The sequence below is a fragment of the Fopius arisanus genome, unplaced genomic scaffold, assembly GCF_000806365.1.
Source record: "Fopius arisanus strain USDA-PBARC FA_bdor unplaced genomic scaffold, ASM80636v1 scaffold00007, whole genome shotgun sequence".
Lineage (NCBI taxonomy): Eukaryota > Metazoa > Arthropoda > Insecta > Hymenoptera > Braconidae > Fopius > Fopius arisanus.
The window spans coordinates 466,406-492,435 of record NW_011887746.1 but is presented as its reverse complement, the minus strand read 5'-3'; the positions used below and the strand labels follow the sequence as shown (position 1 = coordinate 492,435).

Here is a 26,030-nt window from a genome sequence, read left to right as displayed (position 1 = left end):
GGAAATTATTACTTACTCCGGTCGATGAAAAGATTCCCCGAATCACGGGTGCTGATTATTATTAATTATGATTACAACAAATTTTATGTCAATAGCCAAAATTTCCCTCTCTCTCCCGATTTTACAGGAGTGAGGGAAAGGAGGAGGAGCATGCTCTCCTGTGGGGGGGGAAAGGGGGCGGAGGGAGAAGAAGTGAGGAGTTCAAATAAACGGGAAGAAAGTTAATTGCCGGTACGAGTTTCTCAATCAAAAGTACCTACGCGGTACATTCAGGATTCTTGAAGACTATCGCCATCATCCAAATAATAGTATTTGGGTTTGAACTTCATCAATAACTTCACGACGTTATGAAGGCGATATGGCGAATGGCTGTCACTATCAGGAGCGATATATCGTCACACTAAACGACACCGATCACGTATCACTCAATTACCACCGACATTATGAAGCTATATCCATTAATTTTTTTCTTCTTCGCGATTCACTGGTATATCTCACTCCAGTTGACTGTAATTGCAGCGTAGGATGAATACCAAAGGTTGAATTGATGATACAGAATAAAGAGGATTTTCCGCGACCTTGCGTCGCTCCTTGAAGCCGCACACTTCATGACGCAAAGTGGCTCAATAATAGCTGGAGTAAGTACTCTCCTGCATGAGGGTATGTGAAGTACCCAGCATCCACCTGCTCTCAATTTTTCGGTCAAGTCGTCTATTAAGTCTTCGCCGTAAAAGCATATCCACTAGAGTATACGTGGCACCTGTCTCAATTACATTACAGGCCATTTGAAAATACACGTTTTGATGACATTTAATCCACTTGTTCGTGAGACAGAGATGATTTTATGATCGCGCTAATGCCTCTTGAAATTACAATATCTCCAGAGGAGTTGCCCACTGGAAGCTGATGATGACATAAAATCAAAGCAGGTTTTCAGATAAAGCCCTCACCTCATGGCCAGTCTTATCAGTGAATTCTTATCGATGAATAAAAAAACCACACCTGCCCGGACTTCCCTCAATTGCCTGTCCCCACACCCAGAATTCCTAATTGAATGAACTTAGCGTGTAAATATACTGTCTGACAAGTATCTCCGAGGCACAAATCATTAAGTTCATCCCGTTCAAAATTACCACCCATTATATCAAAATATATCCTGTGAAAACGTTTTATAATATCATCGATTCACAACTGGTTTGACTCACCTTGTTTCTCTCAACGATTTTAACTCATCCTGTCACATCTGATGCCCGAGTGCCACAAAATATTCTCGCGATGCCCCGACCAGTCACGCGATTCTCAGCCCGAGGTGAGGGGGAGACCAAATCGATGATCAAGGGATATTAAATCGTTTATTGAAAATGCGATTTAATAAGACGCAATCAAATTTCTCTCCATACCAACCGACGCCTGAAAAAAAAAAGTACCTTTATCTGTCTCATTACGTAATTACCAAATTACCCAGTGCACTCTTCAGGGGGAGGTAAAAAAACAGCATTTTCTCATTAACATAGCGCACCTCCTTCCGGGGTTGTTTCGACTGCCATCTCAGATGGGGTGGCCCATGCTGTGAAAACTGTTGTGGTTCATTTGTTTTCATAACGGTGAAGTCCCCCCTTTTTGCGCGTAACAACGCACCTTCCACCTTTCCACCATAAAAACAGTGGCACAGAATGATTTACCCAGGAGGTAGGGTATCCTCGTAATAACGGCTAAGTAGGATCTTTATATTCTTAGCCGTGAGGCAACAGCGCCAAGCCATCGGACAGCGAGAAGTCTCAAGATGGAGAGGAAACGAGCGAATGAGAGTAAAAGAAAGGGTAGGGGAAAAATAACCAACTTTTTAAGGGAGCAAAAAAGAAGGGAGAAAAAAGAATGAGCCACAACCAAAGTGAGTCTCATTTTAATTAGCATCAGCTGGTGCGACGTGTACTTAACAACTCCTGGAGCTTCAGTGCTGCCCTCGGAAGCGCAAAGCAAAATCTCTCTCGTTCTTTCTCATCTCTCTGGAGAGTTTAAATTCCAGCCTGGTGGATGTTTTATTCAGGGATACCGCAGGCCTTTGGCCAGAGGCCCTCTCTCTCTCTTCATTCCTCTCTGGACCTCTCCTCATCCCTCTGGATCACCAACGGCTCCTCAGATGCGCCGTGCGTTCAAGTAGCCGCTACCGTAATTTGCATACAATCCACACTGATTCGGCACGAGGTAGAGATGAAAAGAGATGAGAATGAGAGTTAAAATAAGGTGAGGAGGGGGATTATGATGAGATAAACAAAGAAATGAGGTAGAGGAGAATGGCGAGTGACGAGTTCACATCTTTACTCAGAAGCTAAGAATATTCCGGGTTGAAGGGATTTAACAAGTTCGAGGAGATTATGGAAATATGGATTTAATTTGAACTTGTGTGTCTTAATGAGCCACTTGAAGAACTCTCGAGACACTGATGCAAGTCATCCGCTACAGAATTATTATTTTTTTCATTGGATTGACATCTGCAATTTTCTAGATTGGCTTCCGAAAATTTATGCTATCATTTTTTTCTCCGCACTGCTTCAATGACAACTGCAACACCTTTTTAAAGTGTCAAGATCGCGGTGAATGATGACGAGATAGGAGAGTTCCTAAAGAACATGAGAGCAAACAAGCCGACGATGGACCCAGCGAATTCCACCAGAATTTGGTCCACGTGTTTACGTTTGATCCCAGGTGAAGATCTCGCTCGTTTAAAAAAATACCCCGAGGACAAGTGACGAGAGAAACCAGGATCAGAGCACATCAAGCCGAAAAGCCGCGACACCTGTGATAACTTGTCAGGATCATGCCGTTGGCACCGAAAATCGCGGGATTCTTAGCGTATTCCTGGTTGGGCATTCCTCACTCGCAGATTCACCGGTATAAACAGTTGGAATTCATCGGTACCATCGGTTCCCATTATTTCACCTCATCCATGATTACCCGCGGAAATCCCCGCGAGAGGGATTCACCAGAATAATAATGTAGCTGGGATTTCTGACTGGAACCATTTGGGATTTTGGTTAGCTCTCCTTGTCTCAAGTCGTGTGTGAGTGGTTAATTTCATTCCGAATGCATATACCTGGTCCCTATTCCTCAGGTTATATTATGCAAAAGTTACATTTGATGTTTGCCCGAATGGCTCTCCAGGGCAATCTTCTCACCAGATTTGGCTACTCGTGTTACAATTATGTTTCTCGTTTTCGTCCTTTCGGCGTAGGCAATCCTGTATTGTTAACAAGTGTTGGTTAATATAGCATACGGTGTGTCCCAGATGATTGTATCAATGGTATGGAATAATGCAATTATGAAGGAATTGTGAGTGAATTGAACGACCAAAACAATGGCATCGATATAATTAATCCGTCAACGTGACACGAAAAGGATTGGCTGAATTGGTGAATTGGGTGGTGCGTTGCTGAAAGGTGTGGAATCCCAGGAACCACACGGGGTTGAAACTCACAAAATATAACAACCCCCCTCTCCACTGCTGTATGTATACGATGTGGCGTGCCATGCATGCATTATTCATTGGCAGAATACGACCCAGAGGGGCGGTTAGACTGAACACATTCAGGTGGATTGGATTTTGATGAATTTAATCTTGAAAATTTGCTCAGGGCATTTGTACAACAACCGAGTGGTATTAACAAGTTATTTTTTTCATCACATCCTATACCCGTTACTTGCCCACACACTTTGGCATCGTCAGCCTATCACACTGATAACTCCTCGAGGGTTGATTGCTCTACGTAATTCTGCAGCATCAACATTGAAAATGAGATACAGAAGCAAGACATCATCAAGGATTCTCCCACAGGGATTTTATCTCCAAGCACGATCCGTGAGTTGCTTTTGTTCAAAATGCCTTTTGGACGAGTTTCAGAATTAATTATCGAGTTTGGCGGCTACCTCAACCCACTGTATTCCCTCGCTTCTTAGTTTCTTTCAGCCACCCCTCTTGTGACAATGATGCATCGGACGATTCGTCAACAACTCCTTGGGCCGAAACACCCGCCTTCGGGCGTCGAGGAAAGACAAACGGTCTGTCATTACTCCGAATCGTCGTGAAGAGTGCCACTCGAGGGATTTTGTCTCATCTTCCCTCCTCCTCATCGTTTATTTTTTCATTCAATTCACCATTTTGTTCATTCGAATTCACTCGTCGGTTATATATCACGGATGAGGTTCAACGATGCACGTGTATAACGCATCCTGAATATGCAATGATGGCTGCATATGTATCATGGAATACATATTCTCAATAATAAGCATTGCGCAATATTCATTGGGCCGGGGGTCCGATAAATCATTGAGTAATGGGTTTCTGGTGAGTAACGAAGCCTCAACCAAGGGCTGGCCTCCACCATTTTCTCCACACTGTGTGGGTGAATTTTACGAGTTCTGGCTTTTAGGATTCGCGATGGACATCTGTTGTCCCACCTCTCGATCCACCATCAAAGGACACTGTCTGATTATCGATTTACGGAATCGTCTGAAACAAATCTCATTCAAACAATGAGTCGAAATTCAATCGTTTGACCGAGTTAAAAAAAACTGTAATTCTGCAGGAGCCAGCATGAGGGTAATTGGAACGGATATAAATCTCACAAGGGAGGACAATAGTTTTTCCAATGGCCTCAGTTTATTTACAATGCATCTTGGTATCTGCAGCTGTCGCATACGTCTCATTAATTAAGCCTCCACTGCCTGCTTCATCTCTCACTGTCTTTCTTCCACCTACCGGCGATCCACTCCGGCCCTTCGGGGCCCCTCTCCACCTATCCTTCTCTTCATCCTCAACAGCGGCATCGCGAACCAGACCCGAGACACTAAACCATCCACCCACACTTGTATCAAACATTCAAGCAACACCTCAGATCCTGTCTCTCTCTCTCTCTCTCTCTCTCTTTTCAACTCCACACGGTCGCAAGAATCTCCATCACCAAAACCCGATTAAGTATATGATGTTAAATCTCACACAGTGACGCATAAATGGTGGGAGTTAGGGCTGTAATTCAATGACGCTACCGCTGCGTGGCGCCATGATGCCGTGTCGTATAATGTCGGCTTCAAACACCACCCGGCAAAGTGGTGGGCCGAGGTAACACGGTAATTCCATATCATTACACGAGACTTCAATGGTTTATGTGACACTCCTGTTTCATACATGCGTAACATTGATTTCAGCGAAAACCCTGTAACTCCATCAGAGAGAAAGAAACGACTTTGTCGTCATGCCAATGATATCTATGCGAGTGTTGAGATCGTGATAAAAAAATACCCCTGGCTGTACGTAAATCAACTTTTCACTGGCTTCTTGGTAAAAAGTGCATCTCCACTCTGACAACTCCTGTCCAGACTTTTTGAATGGCTGCAAAAAACTTTTATGCGGATGGGTGGGGAGAAATAATGAGGATGAATTTTTGCAGTGAAAAAGAAACCTGTTAACCCTGATGCTGTTTGAGACTTCACGCGGTGAAGTTAGCAACGATGCCCGGTTAAAATTGAAGATAAGAGGCGAGGAAATGAACAAGGGTGGGTGAAAAAAGGATATTGTGGATATAGATGCCTCGTATTTTATCACGAGTTATGATTGCTGCTGGTGAACAGTCGAGATAGAATTTATCGCGGCCTGCCAAGACCGCCGATGTGGAATCATTTTTACAGATATCTCTCTCAGGTACTTTAGCACGCCTCACCGCGTGAGAAACTATAACCACTTGGTCAATATTTTTTCCCCTCCTCTCGTCTACTTCACCTAATATACTGGGCTGATGTGGTTATTCAATTTGAATATTTTTCCTCGTAAGAGAAGTTCTCCAAGGTGGTGATGAAAAATTTTCATAAAACTTTTTTTTATCTCCACCATTAAAACTCACTTGCAAATGCTGCATCTCGTGAAAAGTATATTTACAACGTCATCAGTGTGATTCGTCGTAAAAGTTAATAAAGAAAAAAAAAGAGGTATTCCAATAGTCGTTGGAATGTGAGTACAAGAAGCTACTAAAGCAAGTACTTGATGGAGAGAGAAGTAACAGCCCAGCAGCTGGCCTATAAGACGTCCAAGTGCTCCCGTTATTGATTTACGTTGATAGCTTCTCTCTTCTTCTGCAACCCACCCTGAAAGAGGGATTTCCGATGTGCTTACCAATGTGCACACATACGAGAGCAAGCGAACTTTCCGTCGGTTAATACAAACTTGTATACAGTGTTTTGAGTGTGTTAGGCTTCCTACATGCCAGAGTCAATGTAAACAAGTGAAATTTTAACAACTCGAGAACGGTGAGTTCACATTTGAAATCTTAAATTTATGACTCTCTACTGGTTATATCGATATAACCTGACAATAGGGAGTGTACGGTGGCTCGTTAGTTTTTCATTTCAATCTTCACTTCCTGCTATGAATATTTTGTCGAGTTCACTCACCCAACTTTGGAGGTATTCATAGTGGTGAAAGAAAATATTTCCAAGTTTGGTGCTTTTTCAGGGCTGATGAATTTCAAACAGCTGGTCCAGCCACAGTTTAACGAATTTCTCGAGTTCCAACTAATTGCACCCTGTGCAACAACTCGGGCAACTGGAAAATTTACAGTGCACTCCAATAGGAGAGACCTCTCTATCTATACGTAACTGGGTAAAGGGGCATTTTGGTGGTATCGTCGAGGCTCTTGGACTACCGAGCAATTATGCAATGTTACGGTTACTCTGTTGCCCATGGAATCCACTGGGCAACTGTGCATCTGCCTCGGTAAGTTTGGATTCACTTCAACAATGCAAACGTGTCTTGAATTTTCCATTTAAATTTTGCATTACCATTGTCAATTGGTGTTGCAGAACTCGAGACGCTGGAGTGCATTGTCACACGGAATTCTGACAATCGATTACCATTGCATGGTCTTGAGCGTCAAATATTGAGAGATTCTCAATGAGAATAACTGAAGAATTTCGTTGAGAATAAAAATATATGTCTCACAAAAAGATGGAACGATTATCAGCGGTCTCTTTTAACCTCCCTGTTGGTTCATACATCAACCAGTGTTAAATTAGCTCATACAATAAATTCTCCAAAGTCCCATTGGGCTCCTCTCCTTTTTTCCACTCTGCAAGACCTCGAGATGGTTTTACTTTCACTGGTAGCAGTCATTCTGTATGCATAGGGTAGCCAACTAACGCTGGCGATATTTCTTTTTATCTCGTGGTTGAGTATAAACCCCAGGCGGGCCAATGGAATGAAACACTCTTTCATCGTACCTCTGGGCGTCGAGTATCGCGTCTTTTGATTCCAGAGAGATATGGCCGTTTCCAATATCATAATGGTCTTAAGAAACCCGTCGGCTAAATATCGATGAAGATTATACGAATTTTTGCACCTGTGGCAGAGACCTTGAGCAAGCTCAGGGTGAATTTTTGCTTCTGTTGGAATAGAAATAGCGCCTCTGGTAAAATATTGTGGCAATAAATAGCCCATGAAGTTTATCTTCTTTATACCACTTTGGAATGCTAAATCCACTGATTGAGACGTGATTTTATGGAGCATTCTTCGACAGATGCTCTGCGTGACCATCAAGTCTCAAGCATTTAAGAGGAAAGTGCCGAGCGCTTGTTAGAATGCATTCCCCTCAATTTTATCTTGAACCATTTGAAAAAATATAATTTTGCGAGGAACGTGTTCTCTAAAGAGATGGCTTTTAAAATCTGCTTTGCACATATTACATTTAAATATATATCGCGTGAGTGGCAAGTGTAACACCTCGCGCAGCACCACAAACTGACATCTGGCACTCGGCAACCTCGTTTGTCCCGTTTGAAATCGATGTAATTGGATAATAAATCCGGGACTTTCGCGCAAAGAATCGTTCGAACCCCCTCAGGTTGAGATAAACGATGTCGTACCCAATGGTGCATTGGGGAATGGGAGTACGGCGTCCTCTGGAGTGACGCCTGCAGAACTTCTGATGCGGTAACAAAGAAGTTGAGGATTAAAATTGTAAATACTCAAGACAGTCAATTGATCAATGAAGAATGAGTTTTAACAGAAATCTTACTTTTGGCAACTTCATTTAGGTGTATCATTTTTTATTGAAAGGATACTTTGATACTATAGAGCAACCCGTTGAATTTAATGATAATTTCCACTGCTCTAAGAGTTGTGCGCGTACCTTAATGTTGTTATCCATCACAACATCGATCAGCGAGTTTGTTTGGCTTGATTGGTGATGTTCTTTGGGATATGGTTACACACTCGCATGATTTCACGTTCTCTAATCCACGAGTCGAGGCGTAACATCAATACAGAGACGATGGCCGATAAATTAACCGCGATACTCCTGGTCGATAAAGCCCCATCGTCTGGCGTGTCGGAGGTATCTTCCAATGATGGCATTTCGTGTTGTAGATGGGGTGGGAGGAGAATGAGAAAATCAGCGACGCGTGCTGTTCTGCTAGTTCTCGGAAGAGGATTGAAGCACAGGTGGCGCACCAGGACAAGCGGCTGATGTTCGGTCAATGCGCAATGGATCTTCTAACTGGTGATTCGTAAGCGCCGATAGCTATCACATTTAGCGACCCCTCTGGCACATGTTTCACTGAATGAAAGGCGTGGGAAAGCTGAGGTGACGCATAGCGGGAAATTGGAAAGTTGGCGGTGGTAATTCATCTGGTAATCAGCTAGAGTTAATGTACCATTTACAACCCTCAATTTACGCAGCTATTGTTTTGTCGCTCTCTAATTTCACAAACCGACGATACGCTTCTGCGGAGTAAAATATCCGGATATTTCAAAATTGACAAAAAAAACAACCCCTGACATCTGAATCCGAATTTCGTTTTAATGGATGAATTGATTTGAATTCGGTCTACGTTTCAGTGGGCCATTTCATTTTTTTCTACTGGGGTAATAGACGATGACGCGAAAGAATAGGTCAAGAGTGGATTCACCACGCCTTTCCATCAGGCCTCTAAACCTCTCATTGCCGCGCCTGGTATTGTTGTTCCCTCTCTTCCCATCTCGCGGACAATCCCAAGTGTTTTCGAAAGTCTCGCGAGGTGTCGAAAAACATCTATCGACGCCGGTGGTCGTGGGAAAGATATAATTATTCGATTCGGTCCCATCAAGTAGCTGAGAGAAAAGAAAAATAATCATGGGAACCCATGATATCGAGGAGAATTGAACTGTCGGGGAGGCACCGAATACTTAATGATTCAATTTGAATAAATTTTTTAATAGTCCATTTCTCGAATGATTATTCATAGTGGGCGGCAGAAGCATCGTCGACTTGTACACGGGATTTCATTAGCCTTTGACACGGAGATTGGAAGCTTCGTACCCGTTTATGCTACATACGGAGAGAGGCTTACAGGGTACCAGTGGGCGTGCAAGTACGACCTTTGAGTACCCATGCACCTGCATGACCCCCTGTGACAAGATACATCAGATGGACGAATGTTTGGCTTTTCCTCTCGCCCACGTACATCTTTACACCACCGGGTATTTAAAATTTTGCGCAATTCACCGATACCTCGCGCCTCAATTTTTTACCTTTTAAATGGCTGCAGGATTACTTAGTAAATGGTCATGATTCATTCGGCGTAAATTTTATATTATTTTATATCGAGTAATAAAATTTATTGCACCCATGAAGTTGAAAGGGAAAAATGTTTTATTATTCTCCCCTCCCTCTATTTGATTTTTTCTACAAACAATCGCTGGGAACTCTAGGCTGGAGAACAACGTGAGAGAGCCAAGTCAGATAAACAAAGTTTAACTGAATTTTATGCCCTATTAAAATCGCTATTTTATGATGATTGAACTTTTATGGGGTTATTTTGAAGTATTGTAAATCTCAGTTCCAATTCCATCGTATTCAAATGTTGCTGCACTGATATTATATTTTTTATTCATCAGTGTCTGAAATTAATCAGCAATTAGGGCAGTGAGACGATATGCCTTGAATTGATTAAAATTTTATAGCTGATAATTTCAGGTGGCGCGTGATGTGGCTACCAACATCATAATATCCCCTACATATTGTAAATAATTTATGAGAAGGTAAAAAACCTATCGGGAAATCCCTCCCAAATTAACAAAATCTCTATTTTAATCGATATCTTTTTTTTCAATTCATCGGCAATGAAATGGCTATCACCGCAGATCATTAAAATATTCTCGGATGAATGAGGGTCTGAGCTCATCCCGATCAAAGGATCTCCACAGGTGTTCGAGTCGAATTGTCTCTAATTCACTACGAAATTACATTAGTCCCGGATGTAACGCTTCGTTATGCATCTCGCTGGGCGTTTAAATATCCCCGAAGAGGTGCCGTATTTTCTCGGTTACTTCAAATCTTTACAAATTTCTGATTCTACTTTTTATCACGTTTTTTTTCAGCATCACAGTGCACCGCTTTACCTCCCACGTGAGACAGATAAAAGGGGACCAATAAAAAAATCGAGAAGGGGTACATCAAGACTTCCTCGTGATTTATAATATCGTAATGGGAATGCCGGGATGATACGGTTGTTATTGCTCTCGGAGATGTGGGGGAAGGCTTATTGCTGACCTCTCGAGAAACAACTCACGGATATATTGGTATATCCCGCTAAAGTTGACCGGATTATTCACCCTATTATTTTTCCCTGACCCCAAGACCTCACACGTGAGGTCTCTTTCAGGTACTTTTTGATTAGACAATTCATTGCGGCTCGGAAAAAGAATTACTTGAACACGGTACAATGTACCGGGTAAATTTTCATGAAAAAATTATAACTCGAAATAATTTGGAGGAAAAAAGGGAGCCAAGTGGGATGAGGAAGTTGAACGAGGTCGAATTTGATGGTAATGACGGAGCACGTGGAAAATGACCGATGTACACGTACACAACTCTCGTATCATTGCCCCGAACCATAATTGATTGTTCGCCACCGCCAAAATATAAACCGTGATCGATGAGAGCACCATGCAAACTGCCTTGCCCTCATACTACCATAATTTACCATCCTTGTTTCAAACTTTCCAATTGTACTTTCCCATAAAGTGGGCGCGAACATTTGCACGATTACACGGTCGATATGAATTTAATATGCATTGAAAAACGATTGTAAATCAATATTTTATTTTCACACGATTTCTTGAATTTTTCACTTCATCGCTCTAAAATAATATTTTTCATTCGGTGGTTCACACGCCGGATATTTTTACGACATTTTTTTTATTCCGGCAATATTTATCCGAGTCCGTGGACAGTGGAAAAATTGTATTTCACTCGTATAAATTTGTATGAATTTATTCATCCGACTTTCATTTTATTTTATAGACGTTACTATATATTCCAATTGGATTTCTGTGTTGCATTAATTGAAATGAATAAATTCTGGTGATTTCAATATACCTGTGCGGACGATTATTTCATGCATATGTAACGAACGTAAATTGAATTTTTATTGCTTCCCAAATGCCGAATTTTTTAAATAATTTTTTGAGTAAATAAAGCAACAATTGACCTCTTGCACTACAATTATTTTCGATACACAACCGTGGGTTCATTCTCTGTTAACAATTTTCAATTATTTCCACTATGTTGAGCACAGTCTGTCCTTCAAAACATTTCATAAATATCTACTTCATAGCCTGTGCCATTGAGATGACAGAATGGAATTCTATTCTCTACGTCAAACACAAATACCATTTAAAGATCATAATTTCACGATATGGTAGATTGAGTTTTACGAAATATCATGTCCCCTGTCACGTGTCATGTCCTACGTCAACAGAAAAATATTCTTAACCTTCAGAATAGTAAAAAATATTCCACAGCTATAGACTCACGGTCGATTGCGTTCTTTTATGGGATAAAATTGAAGGGAAAAATATTATATGAATGCTGGCGGGACAGCTGTTTCGCTTATAAACGGAGCAATTGAATTGTTGTTAAATTTTTGTTTTCCATCAAGTGTGTGATCTATTTTACTCCCGAGACCGTAAAACCCCAGCAAGATGAGTATTTTTGTAAATGATTTTAATTCCAATGTTATTATTCATAAATCAAATGATTTTTATTTGCATGTGTGGTTCTTCAGCCATAAGGAAGTCATCCCAGGCTAATGTGAAAAAAGAAAACGAGATACCCAAGAATATATCGCCAGAATGATCGTTCGGTGTATTTCTTTCAATACTAAACGACGAAGCTCATCCCAACATTTTGCTTTTTTACTCTGGCATTATGCAAGTTACACATCCAACTTAATGGTGGTTGAACTCCCGAACGGATACATATCACTCTGAAGAAGTACCTTCGAACCGTTTTACGATTATTACCAAAAATGTTTCTCTCGCTTTCACGATTGACGTTAATATGACCTATTTTGTTGGCTCGCTTGAGGACTTGCCAATTAGTCATGTAAATTTATAGTGTGTGCATTATGAAATGTTGATGGTTTTTGATTTTATGAGCTGCAGTTAATAGAGGCAGACAATTCAATTCTTTTTTTTATGATAGAGAAGTTATTACGTTTTATCAATTCTCAAAAGTCACTTTTCTCTCGTCTACTTTTCATTTTTCGTTTTAAATTATACATTCCATCTTCTGCGAGGGGTAAAAAATGGAGGATGAGGATAAAACGTGATAGCTCGTATTATAACATTGCAGAGTATACGGTAGAGCACGTGATTACTTGGGCGCTCACCAGCCTCTGTACGGAATCCAAGGGGGTCAAAGGGTCGTCCCGCCTCGACTTACCGACCAAGGTACCAAGTAATTGCTGACTTCAAGTCCAGCCGATCCGGTGTAAAAACAGCAAATTTTTGGTCAAATAAAAATTGGGGTGGAATTTAAATTGTGAAAACCCAGTCGGTGTCCCGAGCGCATGATCCAACGGATATTTTTGGATTAAGTCAGATTACCGGGGTAGTTATCTTGATAAAATAACTTGAGATTGAACTCAATCATCGTGTGAGGCTGTGTTGATACAGCATCTTGCACTGAGATTGAACTGATCAAATCATCGGAAATTTCGCTGGGAAATTTCATTTTAAAAATCACTGAAATACTTCCCTCCAGTATATTTTGTCCTTAAAATCTTAATTATGATTAATTAAGACCTTGCAGTCTTTCTTTTTTATTTATTGAATAATAAAGTGGTAAACCAGTATAAGTGCACATTTTCCCAAGATGAATTTCTCCCCCATATCTCAAGATTAACCAAAAATATCGAAATTTTCCTATCCACCTTTTTTGTAGTTCTCACTATTCCCTACAAAAAATATATTTTTAAAAATATCGCTATCTCCCTCCGATCGCGAGATATTCGCTAAATACTGGCGTCGAAAAAAATGCAGTTGTTCTGATTTACCACTCCTCAGCGCAAATGTAAAAAAAAACTCTAAAAACGCCGAAAAAACACTGAAATTTCTCAAGACCCATTCTAATGAATCATCTAAAAAGAAAAATAACTCCACAACTTCATTGAACCCTGGGAACCCTTCCCCACATCTCATCTTTTGTCCCGGATATTGGCTCGACCTCATAATTTACCCTCGTAAGTACCCGATCGGCGCAAAGTCGCGTAAATAATGACGGTTAAGTAATGAGTGTTACTCTGTAAAAAAAATGAAAGAGCCTCGGCACATATTGTAATCATGTAATTCTCGCATACCGCATATAAACCCTGTATCATTACGCGGTATGGCTTAATCGGCCCTTAATGATGTCCCTCTTTAACCTGTAGCCATAAGTGTATTCCACTCATCTTTCTTCCTCCATCAATTCTATTGAATATAACCAGCAGCGCATATCTTCCGATAATCGAACCCCATTTTTTCATTCATTTGTGATAGACCCTCGATGCTTTCACGTTTCGATGGGTCAAGTGTTAATGCCCACAAGACCTAAGTCGTTTCTGGCATCAATAGGATCCATTCACGACGGCATCTTTAATGGAAATAATTTTTTCATTTCATCCTCCATGTAAATTGCAAATTAATGGGCAAGCACTTCCTCTTCTACGGCCTCCCAAATAAATTCCTAATTTCTCCATATTTAATTGTGTCACTCAATCATTCACATGACTAAGACGAAAATTTGACTTGAGTCTGGCATTGCCACTTAAAAAGATGGGAAAAAAATGGTCTTGGTATTCCACGAGGCCATGGAAATTAACCATTTTTCAGTGGAAAAACGTCAGTCAAGATGACACGCGGTTTTATTCATTGTCAAAGTGCTGGGGCGTTATTCACTCCTTATTTTCACTCAAAATATGAAAATGGTGATTTTTTTCTTTCTAAAATGCGTGACGATACTGGCATAATGGGATACTAACGACTGCACGGGCTGTGTGACATCTGCTCTCGGGGAATATAACCATTTTCCAGGATAAATGATGTTTGAGGTGCATCCTTCCGCAAGTTAGTGGTAGCATCACGTGCACATTGGGATAACGTGAATTTCCCTAAATAAATTTTCGTTCCTGGAATTACGGCGCATCTTGAACATCCACGATCGATATTTGAAGGTACCGAGAGATTAAAGAAGATGTGCCATTATTTCCGTTGGGTTGAAAATCTGTTGAAAACTGAATAAATATCGTCAGCCAGTGATTCAGTCGAATGCTCAATTTTTTGTGCAAAAAGGGTATGAAGTCCGGCAAATTCTGATTGATATGCAAATAGTGACCATTAGCACGGGCTTTTAAAAGGAAAAAGGGTAACGAAAATGAGCCCCGAAGGAGGTGTAACCAGTGCTGTTCAAAGGGTGAACCCATATGCATTCATCGACGGCTCTACATCGAACCGGTAACATAAAAGAAAAGGTGTGTTGCGATGAGTTGCGATGAGTTAATGGTCATCGCTCGTTAAAATGAAAAATTACACTTTCCATGCAGCACTCTGTCCAGTTGCAATGCCCCGCGCTCAGATTGAAAAAAAAAAATTGTTATTTTTCATTTTTGAATTATCTTCCTTTTTTTCCAAGTTGCATCTGCAAGTTCGAATGGGCTGTATAAATTTTTTGGTCAGCTGCCCCGAGGTCGAGGGCCAATTAGACTCTTGTCTCAAGAAAGAAAGTGGTACAGGGGCCAGCGGGTTATGGATCCAACGGAGATATACTTCAAACAATAATTATTGTTATTGGCATCATTTTGTGCAATAACCGACCTCTGCACCAAACGGTGAAAGTATGACTCTTTGAGGGAGAGCAAGTCACAATGAACCATTTTTTCTCATAAATTTTTTGTTACAATTATCGTGAAATTTCCTCGTGGCAGAATGAGGTTGATGTCAATATTGAATAATAAATTATGAGATAAAAAGTTGGGAAGAATTTGCAGAATAATTATTAATCTCGATATTCTAATCAGTTGCGGTTAACACGAGATTAAACACACAAGCGAAACTTGGAATTGAATTATAATCGAATAGCGTAAAGTTTATACTGGAGCCATCAGGAATGATAAATAAGTACAGCATATAATTCACGTGAAATTCGGATCAGCTCTGTACGTTTAATATTATGAATTCTGACTCCCTGACTTACAGACAGCTTCAATCCCTCCCTTTGCAATAGGGATAATTACTGGCGCGCGTTCCAAGAGTGGACTGTCAGTCTCCAGCACGATTTCTCTCTCTTCAGGTTTATACCCTGGCCTTTCTGGTAGCTGAAGGGAATAATTGGTGGGTTTCTCGTAATGTCAAAGGTGAAGACTCCGTTGTTTTCCGTTTATATTCCTGGAATTTCCTTTTAAAAGCTTCAGCTGATTTTTTGCCTCTCCCCCGTTCATTTTATCTCGCATTTGGATTTCAATTTTCTTGTTATCTCGGAATTACCTATTAATGTATATTATATTTATGCCGAGGTATGGGTTTCTTATCTGGAGAATTTGCATGCGGAGCCTTGGGAATTGCCGGTTCAAAATATCGAGGGGTTTTCCACTTTTTTTTAAAGAAATAATAACGACTTGAGTCTCCAATCACTACTGTCACCGTTAATCCGTCATATTTCCTGACTAACCTTTGACTGGTGCTCTCTCTTAGCTGTCCCCATCCAGTCGATTCACTGTAATCGTTACTACTGTTGGAAATCATGGATTAAAGTTCAATAAAATGCAATCGTAAAACTCGCATGCTCGTTTTACGGTCAAGGAGGTATTTTTTTTTATATTCCTGGATTCTTATGGATTTCGTGTACCTCGGAACGTACGTGAATACTTCAGGGGTAATGCCCCTTGAGGTATCATAAACATTCGAGTAACAATTCTCAAATACTTGAATTGCAGGAATATTTTTACCTCTGATATTCACAATTCAGTAAAAACTTAAACCTCAATATTCCACCGTCAAATATAACAACAATTATTTAAGGATGAATAAAAATAAATTGTACTTGAATATTTGTGATTTCTTCCAACAGCCACTCGCCTTCAAATTCCCTCACAAACGAATCACAATGGATCAATGAACCACTCGATATGACGTTGATGAATGAACAGAGCACTTCGCATGTTTTTTTTTTCTCGTAAAAAAATACTAAACAAAAATGACCGGATGTGGATAATCCTGTCTGGTCCAGTGGGTGCTGAAGAGCCGTAGGAAAAAAAAAAGGGAGAAATTGCGGGGGAGTACGAGGGAAAAAAACCGAGACATCCGTGAAAAATGGCTGCACATTTAGTGGAGGACCTCCGATAGATCCTGAACACTGTCTAATCCTGTTGTGAAAACTCGGTCTCGCATGTCTGTGACGAACACGACACCTCAGAGCACTTTATGGCGACTCTCTTATCTCGGATCGCCTTTTTCCTCATTTCCTGATCCTCCTTGAGGGTAAAAACCTTGTTTGAGGGATCTACTGTCGAGGAGTCTTTGTTATCTGATACATTTTTGCCTGATGCTACGAAAATTGTGTCGCGTATAAAAGGAATGAGTCACTGCAAGGATCAAGGGCTTGTATTTTTGCGATAGCTTTTGTACAAGATGTCGGAAATTCTGGAAAGATTACTTATCCCATCATGTCAGTGAAAAAAATCGTAATCATCTGACTTCCAGGAATCATTCAGAACAACCCAGTGCTGTCATAAATCACATAATTCGTAACCACTGGTTTTTCAGAGTCCATTTGTTTAGCTCGCGTGGCAATGCTGATGTCGTCCTCAACAAGAAATGGTGTCATGTTTATTTCCAGTGTTTTAAGCCTTATCTGCTCCCTCGTTCCATTGGAAATACACATATGGCCTGACAGCAAGAAAACATACACATCCTGCGTCAAGGATTCATCCAGCATTCCCTAGGCGAATTCATAATTCCACTACCTGTTGTCCATCCTGCTTTTAGATGCGTCATATTTATGGATGTGATTCTTGAAGAGGGACTCAAAGTTATACGTGAACGGCATGATGAGTCGCAAAGTCAACTCATATGAATCACAAATAAAGTTGGAAAATAATTGAAAGGATCTTGGAATCGCTCACGTTTCATTACTATTCTATTCATTTTCAGCAGAATTGAATAACATTATCAGCCAAAAAAGTTGGATATCTCTGCTAATAGACAAAAATCGGCACCTGAATTTTCAGTGATGGAACATTCGGCTTTCTTCTCCTCCCTCCGTTTCTGGGATTATCACATGACAAAGAGCACACGCGCACGTGGGATACCGTCCACATCCATAATCCTTTTCGGTTATAAAAAAAAAAATCAGAAATGAAGAAATGATTCGGCGGTGCGTAGCCCTTTGATGCTGAAGGTGGTTGCGTGGGCACACACAAATCGAATTGCCTTTGCGTTTCATCACGTAGTAGTTTACATTCTGAGAGAAGAAATAATCATGGGAATGGGAATTAAAAAAAATATATATCGTCGGCATTTGGAAACGCACGAGGTGTGAGACTGATTATAATTTATGTATCAAGCCTCCGACACACCAGTGCCCTGTCTACTCATCGTCCAATTTGAGGTGAGAGTTATCAAGACATGAGGAACTATCATAGTAAGGAGCATTATTCCAGGATAATGCATGCCGTCTCGTTTATTTTCATTGAGTACACCTCCAAGGGATTTAGCAAACAAGAGTCCAGAGGAGGAATGAAAAAAAAAAATAATGGATAAAGGGATTATGTTAGCAAGATGATTGGCATTAACTGAGGTACACTGGAGTTTACCGAGTGAAGAGATATATGCGCAACTAAAAATCGATCGTATGTACAAATTGCAATGTGCATATGGTGCTATTGGGGATATACTGGCTGAATGTTGGATGCCTTCATACGTTAGTCGTGAATATATGTTGGGCGTTACACGCGTAAAACGCACGTCGTCGACATGCCACAGGCATGTTTTCTCAGCTGGTGCCCTTCTTGAGACACAGCACAGTACATATTCTTGTCCGGTTGATCGGTAAACCGGCATCTTGGAAAAAGCCCGAGGTTCCATTGAGTATCACGGTCGGCTACCCACAAAGAAGCAAATGCCTAGGATCCTTCCAGCCACGTTATTATGCTCTTTACACAATATCCTCACAATTTCAAACAAGTATAGATTTGATCTTTCACCCGGGATTTATTTAATTCCAGGTAAAACTCGTAGGAGGATAACAATTGGGGGGGGTAAAGGATTTGCCGGGTAGCTGACGAGAGTTTTCAGATTGTGATATTTAATTTGTTGTCGGTTGATACTTGGGTTCGGGCTGGGGTGATGAGGTTTTCTCAGACATTCATTATGTTTTCGTAACACGTTCGAGTGGAGACCTGCTGGGTTTGTTTACCTTTCAGAATCATTGGGGCGATTGTTATTGAGGGATATGATGGATTGAAAGAGTGATGCGATTGTATTCACCTTGTGTTTACAAAACAACATGCAATTATCAATTGGTGCATCGCTAAATCCGTTATCGCGGCCATTACCGATTATTTACTAATGCATCAATCGGTGAATCGTAAACGCAGATCGACAGGTATGCTCAAAAATTTAATGGACCATTACCCGATTGTCCAATGCGGATAACTTCTGTCTGATTTACCTTGCTCAACGGTGTGAATACTCCATTGACTGGGGAATACACAGTCCCTGAATGCTCCTCTGTATATTTATCTCTTCATAAATCCCCCAATCGATGGGTAAACGTCGTTAAAAAGGCATGCTGGGCTTCCCTAGAAGGAAATACCGGTCCCATGCACTCCAAAAACAGTGGATCCCTCTTGACAATAATCTTGAACTCCTCTTCATCGACTCTCCCATCACGATCAACGTCCAGTGTCTTCAGCATCATCTCTATCAGATCCTAATTAACGAGACAAATTAAGGTTAATGCGTTACAATCTCAATGATTCACCGAGACATACCCGGACTGATTCATCCGGATCCTCTTCGCTCTCCAGCTTGATCAGGCAGCCTCTCATCATCGGAAACACCTGCTCTTTTTTTATTCGGTTTGTTCGCATCTGATCGTAAACTGCGTACGCAAATTTGATGCGCTCATCTAGGGTACCTCGAAGAATTATGGACAGACCCTCGATCCACTGGTCTGCGGGTAATTGCAATACAGTGCGGGTGTCAATGACTGAAAAAACTCTGTCTATCAACAAGTGTCGGATGTTCTCGGTGTAGTCCAATCCTGAGTGCATTATGTCCCGGAAGACTGATATCGTTACTGGACCCATCGCCTGACGAATTTTTTTGTGCAAAACCGCCAGTTCTTAAACAAGTCCAAATTAATTAATTACGAAATCTCTTTGTGCTGATAACATACGTTCAACTTCCTGTAGATTGAAATGCGTCGTCTTCGCCAATTTCTTGAAGAGAACTCTATTCTTCCTGATGAAGACAGCCTCCTGCGACGAGTCATTCAGCAAATCAATGGGCTGTTGTTTGGGCATTTTGAATATACGAAATCACTAAAATATTGAAATCAAAACTATTAACCAAAACAAAAAACTAAACAAATGAAAGGAGGAGTCATAATGGCGTACGTTATTCATCTAATCCTTCTAAAATACGGTAATAAAACAGTTTTGACTCCCGGATTTTCGAAAACACTCGACCCGCCCAAAGTCCCTCCTTGGATTCATTTGAATAAGCCCCAGTGGGCCATAATCTCAGATAAAGGATGAAGAAGAATGTTTAAATATTTTTGTCTTCCTCAGGCGGTAGTTAACCCACCAAACGATACACCTGAGGGTACATTGACAGTCAAAACGGTAGTAAAAGCCGGCGACTGTAACACCACGAAGATGCGTTTACCAGTGGGTAATAAAAGGGCTCAGTCGTATAATATGTCGTGATAACCGATGAATTGTCGTTCAACTCGGAGAAGTACCACGAAAACCGTTGGTTGGTGGCAGAAGGAGCGGTGTCTCGTCTCCTGACGCTTCTCTCAGGAGACGTCACACAAAGAACGACCAATAAAGTCTCACCTAAGTATATCTAATGACATCATTTCACCGGGTCGAGCGCAATAAACCGTCACAAAAGCCCCCGGGGATCTCGACGACTCTGTTGCGAATGAAAATGTTTTTCGGAGTTGAAAAAAAAAAATATGAATCAACCACTAACAACGAATATGATCATCAGAAACCTGGCTGGACGGCATTTTGTTGCAAATTTCATGCGAGTCCAGATCGGTAAGATAAAAAGTTACACTCGAATAATTTTATATGCTTCGTGTATTGCCGACTGTTGAGGGAGCATTATTCAGCCAAATTCAGTTGTAATTGGGGGGTGAAATCACTCGAGAAAGGCTACCTCGTACTTCTCAATGGGAATTGATGATACGAGGGGATAAAATTGTTTGTAATGCTTGGAGAATATTTTCCACAGAATTTTTTATTCAGATTTGTTGATTACAATCGGAGCAGGACGGGAGGAGAAATTATTGGCAATTGGCGGACCGATAACTTCTTGTCGAAAGAGTTGAAACTGAGAAGGGATAATTGTTAAACGCCTGTTCCATAAAATGTTTCGCCACAATGGTTGTGTCTGTGGTCTAATAGATGGTACCCTGGCCCATCGAGTGCATAAACCTCCTTTCTCCTGAGTACTCCAGTGTATTAACAACCTACTCATTACGCACGGTTAAAGATAAATTACTGGCGTACGCGTTTTGTTGAAGAGCAAACAGGTTGGACGAAGGATCCGCCGCATTGTTTCGCATAAGTGGGCAAGTGAGGGATACTTTGGGTGGTATTTTATGAGGAAGAGGGCAATGCCAGTGGCTCACACATACGCAGAAATTTCCAACGCATTAAAAATCCTAGCAAGTGTGCAAATTACTGCAAAGTACACCACCCATAGACCTCAAATATTTATAGAAATAATCATCTCCACGTTTTGTACTAATTCATGCCGGACTCGGCGTGAAAAATAACAATCACTCCACATTAATCACCCGAATATTTATTCGGCGCCAAGTGCCTTTTGATTTACAGCCCGTCACTCTTGTTCCCGAGATTTTTTCATACGATTACAAAATAGAATCCCAGACATATTATATTTCACAGCTGATGTGAGACGATGAGAAACTTCTTTCTCTAATTTCAACTGGACTCCCACTGGCACGCGCGTTGTTCTAAACCCGTACCAGTAATAACTTTGGGATTTGATTACCCCAAAAGTTAATGTCCGAAAAAAAAAAAACAATTTAAAACTCATTCCTCAAGGTTTGAGGTGAAAGATAGTGGAGGGGTAAGTATTGGACACTCTAGCCGCGGGGGGAGTAACAATAAATGACGGTTCAACCCCCCTCTGCACACCTTCCCTTTGGCGTCAACACCCACGCGCCGACGTTGTCTTATAATGGGTTAGAGTTGGCTGAGCCGTAAATAAAAATGAAATTTGTTGAACGATCGCGGTCCAGCCGTTGTTTAAGGATAAACAAAGACGCTGCAGGACGTCCGGTCTTTATCGTTCGATCTTCTCATCCATGCGTCGACAGGATTGGACGAGGGGTTGAAATATTATCAGGAATAATTATTTGTTAGATAAATATGATGGGAAGATAATGGAGAATTTATGGATTGGCCCACTAGCAAAATCCCAATGGCTGCCCATGCTCGTGCATTAATTTACCACTGGATTGTTGATGGCTTATGTATTTTGATGATATGGCGATAGGAAAGCTGATAACGTTGAGCAGTCATTCCCGACTATTTTTATACTCTATTTTTACCTTATTTTACTCGCTGTCAAGTGTTAATTATGAATGTGTCCGATAATGCACAAGTGCCAGATTTTCTTCGTCTTCGGAAATTTATTCAGCTTTTTTTTCCACTTTTATTTTTTGTCACGCAGATGATCGCTCATGTCATCACGCCAGCTGAAACTTTTCTTGCACAACCGCAACTGATGATTGGGAAGACTAATTACCAAAGGGTAGATTTGAAAAAATGGTGGAATGGGGGAAAAAATACCGAAAAGTAAATATGAGGATATTCCCGCAGTGAAATCACAGTGTGCCCCAGTCTTTCGTCTGAGGCTGATTAATTACCGAGATATGTAAATACTGGGGTTGTTTCTTTAGGCGTTGCATTGAAAAACGTCTTGCCCTGTTGGATGGTAACAAGACACGGTAGTGTTGTATTCAAAGTGTGTTAAATTCATCACCAGTGAAAACACTAATCTCCAACTGTGTTTTTCAACTCACGGCTTAATGACTCCATTTCGCACTGCCTTACTTGTACCAGTGACACGCAAATTTCAGTGATTGATGATAGGTGAGTGAACTAGGTGTGGGGAAATTGTTCTGACTCAGCTGTTGGTTAATCGTTTTGCTTATTTTCAGGCTGCCTGATGATTTTTTATTTCCATATCTCCTGAGCTCGATGTATCTTGGTACCTTGAATGAAATGAAAATGGAAATTCTCACATTTTTTTGAGGGAGTGAACAATAATGCAATACGGATGAAGACATTTATTCGTATTAGGATTCTTGTAAGGCGCCACCCAAATAGTCGAAGATTTCAAGATCTCCAGTTGCAGATCATGAATCTTCCCGAAAAGGTGTGATACAATGAGCTGCATGAGGTCCAAAGGTGTCCCATGACAATAGTCCCTCAGACAACTTGGAAAAATAAAATCCTCACAAACGCCCAGAATTCACGGTTCACTTAGTTCGAGCCCTAGTTCGACATTTGTCGTGCGACTCACTATGATGTTGTTACATAACAATTCGCCTTGTTCAGGGGATCCATAAACCAGGCCTGCTGGTCAACCAGCGCTTTTGTCCCGTTATTTATTTCTACTAAGTTGCATAAAAAGATTTTTTCCAGACGAGCTTTTGTGCCCAGGATAAACCCATCCTCGTTATCCACACCTCAACGTCATCGCAAAAAGCCTCAGCTAACAAATGATCCTAAATTTCCGATAAAACACAGTGTGGGGTGCTGAATGTCTCGTGTCTTCGAGGTGTCTTGGCTCTAGACGTAGCAGCTGCATCATCCATTCACGCCCTGACGAGGTCGTCCTATCGTCTCCTATCACCCCGTAAATGCGCTTGAAAAATCGTCCAACGTCTCGACTTTTCGCCTCCCGACCATTTTTTTTAATCTCTCATTTTCGGAAGTAGAAAATACGAAAAGCAGACAACCGTGGTATGGGGTTTTCGGGGAAATCAGGATGAGAGAATCAAGTAGAGACTGTTGAGGGGATTAATTTTATCTAGAAACTTGTGATAATATTCTGAATGAATTTTATTTAAACTGTGGAGTCATCTTTTTCAAGTCATTAGATGCTGACAATTGGGGCGAATTCCTGGATTCGAGTTAGCTGAGAGTACTTGCTGGTATGTTGCTCGTGTATGAGCTTTCACAGTGCCACTCTATTTTCTTGACGCGTATACAATCACGTCAGAGTAATCCTGTTAGGTGACGCTCCACTGGGTCCAACCATCCCGCAGGGTTGGGGTCGGGTTTGTTCGTGCTTTCGCATACAACTAAAATACATCAGACTACCCCAACCTTTATCCTGATAACTCCCCCCCACGTCTGCTCCTTCCGGAACTCATTCATGCAAAGAATTAATTCAATATTCCACAATTTATTCGGGTTAGTTGGCTGGATAATAGGCAAATCGTGTTTATTTTCAACCCAGGATTTTCATTTAATCCTCCAAGGCAAAAGCCCCAAATTTTAACCACCAATTTTCATCTCGTCTCAAAGGGCCAGATGTAAAACTAAATTTGTTCCTCTCCTATCGACGCTACTGATCCTCAGCCCTCTCTTTCCCTCCAGTACTCTAGTCCTCTAATCCTCTTCGTAGTAAACTACACCAAAGAAATGATTTTCGAAAGAGCATTGGAAAAATTCATGACAAAAGTCGAGCCACCAAAATCTGAGAATTTGCTTGTAAACAAGATTTAGGGATTGGCTCTGCGAGTGAAATGAAAAAAAAAAAAAAATAAGCCTTTCCCGCTCTCCCCTCTCCGTCTACGCATAATTTTTTTCATGTTTATGAAACATAAAACTGTGAAAAATCTCACAAAGAGGATTCGGAAACTCACTTCAAAATAATCGGGGGGATTTAACGTTCTGTCTTTCTTCATCATAAAAAAATATAAAGAGTAAAAATATGAAAGTATAATATCCCGGAACTAAATCACTTTAATCCCTCCCGTGGATTTTTATTTTCTCTCTTTTTTATTGGGCATCAAAAAATTCACGTGAGCACATGATATTCAATATTTGATTGGATGGAGTTGGGATTGTATCGGTAAAGACTCGCGGATGGGTATCCAATTCCCCTCCGATTCGCATATTATTTTTCTGCATAGGCTGAGGGAAGATTAACTGGGAATTTCAATGTATATTTTATAATCCTTAACAGGTTTCTCACACGAAATTGGATATTCGATGCCTTCAGAACATGGTTTTATCGATCTTAAATTACTGTATCAGGGTCGAATATATTTAAGCCTCAGATTTTTTTTTCCACATCTTATCGCGGATAATTCCTCCGAGATGCTAGGAAACGTACAGAAACTGGAAAAAAAAATAAATAAATTATGTAACTCATTGCGCCATTTTCGTACTCGGCTGACTCAATTAAAATCCTGGAAATTAATTGGATCATAAATTGTACATTCATCCAACATTTTCGGTTGAGAATAAAAATTGTTGACACAGCGCTGAATAATTAGAAAATGGAAAATTGTTATGCGATCGGGTCCAGCGCGAATTGATGAATAAATTTTTCGATAATGATATAGAATCTTCTGATTAATCATTTATGTACGTGATCAAACCCTTAATTAGCCCAGTGCATACAGAATAATGAGAAATGCCAGTTTGTGTACTACTCCGCAATATTCGAGAGAGAACTCGATTGGGTAAGCGATAATCTATCTTGATTCGAAATTCCTGAATATTCGCACCGCAGGGAATAGCTGGGAGGAAATATAATCCACTCGGTGGCATTATACATCTGGTGGGCTCATATCAGAATATGAGCATCGATTATAAACCTTTACTACGCCATATTATGGATCTCATCATCAGACAGATCTCGTAAGTTTTCACCGCTCGTTTCAAATTAAATTCGTGAGATTAAATAATCCGCGAATCAGAGTGAAATGGAATAATCCCGAATGATTGCCGAATCCCAGATATTTTATCACTAGAGAAAGCCATTTATCTAGTGACTGAGTAATATTCGAACAGAATTCCAACGGTTAACAGCACATGATTTGATTAGAGGGTACAGTAGAATCCCGTTATCGTCACGCCGTTCCTCAATTTATTTTTTCGCATATCTTTCGGTTTCTCGATTCTACTACCTCTGAACTCCAAGATCTAAACCATCCATTGTTTCCTCCGGTAAGGGATTGAATGCCGTGAAAAATATCGCCGGGAAATAAGTTTGTCTCGTATGTATAAATTTCAGTCGCATATCGTACGATTCTCCGAATTTGCTTCCCCTACAGCCCCATGCACGCGACTATAATGGAAATTTACCGTAATATACATTTGGCAATTATAACAGATGAAAAATTTTGAGGAATGGCCATATCTCGAAAAATACTCGACAGATCGATCTGAAATTTTGCACA

At 40.7% G+C, this 26,030-nt stretch overlaps 1 protein-coding gene and 1 long non-coding RNA gene across 7 annotated transcripts in view; one reads left to right on the top strand and one right to left on the bottom strand.

Moving 5' to 3' along the window:
• LOC105273789 (EF-hand calcium-binding domain-containing protein 1) overlaps positions 1-26,030 on the bottom strand; it is a 38,709-nt gene that overhangs the window by 8,816 nt on the left and 3,863 nt on the right. Inside the window, exons 1-4 of one of the 6 annotated variants that reach the window (XM_011316418.1) lie at positions 19,743-19,902; positions 19,336-19,688; positions 19,014-19,274; positions 1,206-1,410 (exon numbers count right to left, since the gene is read on the bottom strand). In XM_011316418.1, the coding sequence (XP_011314720.1) occupies positions 19,089-19,274; positions 19,336-19,688; positions 19,743-19,869 (666 nt within the window). In that variant the 5' untranslated portion in view covers positions 19,870-19,902 and the 3' untranslated portion in view covers positions 1,206-1,410; positions 19,014-19,088. Of the gene's footprint in view, positions 1-1,205; positions 1,411-17,739; positions 17,805-18,697; positions 18,759-19,013; positions 19,275-19,335; positions 19,689-19,742; positions 19,903-26,030 lie in introns of those variants that run through there. The other 5 variants (XM_011316419.1, XM_011316420.1, XM_011316417.1 and 2 more) reach the window with 5 other exon arrangements.
• Positions 5,843-6,915, top strand: LOC105273788 (uncharacterized). Its single transcript, XR_892941.1, has 3 exons — positions 5,843-6,297; positions 6,503-6,763; positions 6,850-6,915. It is a non-coding gene; the product is annotated as an uncharacterized lncRNA (long non-coding RNA).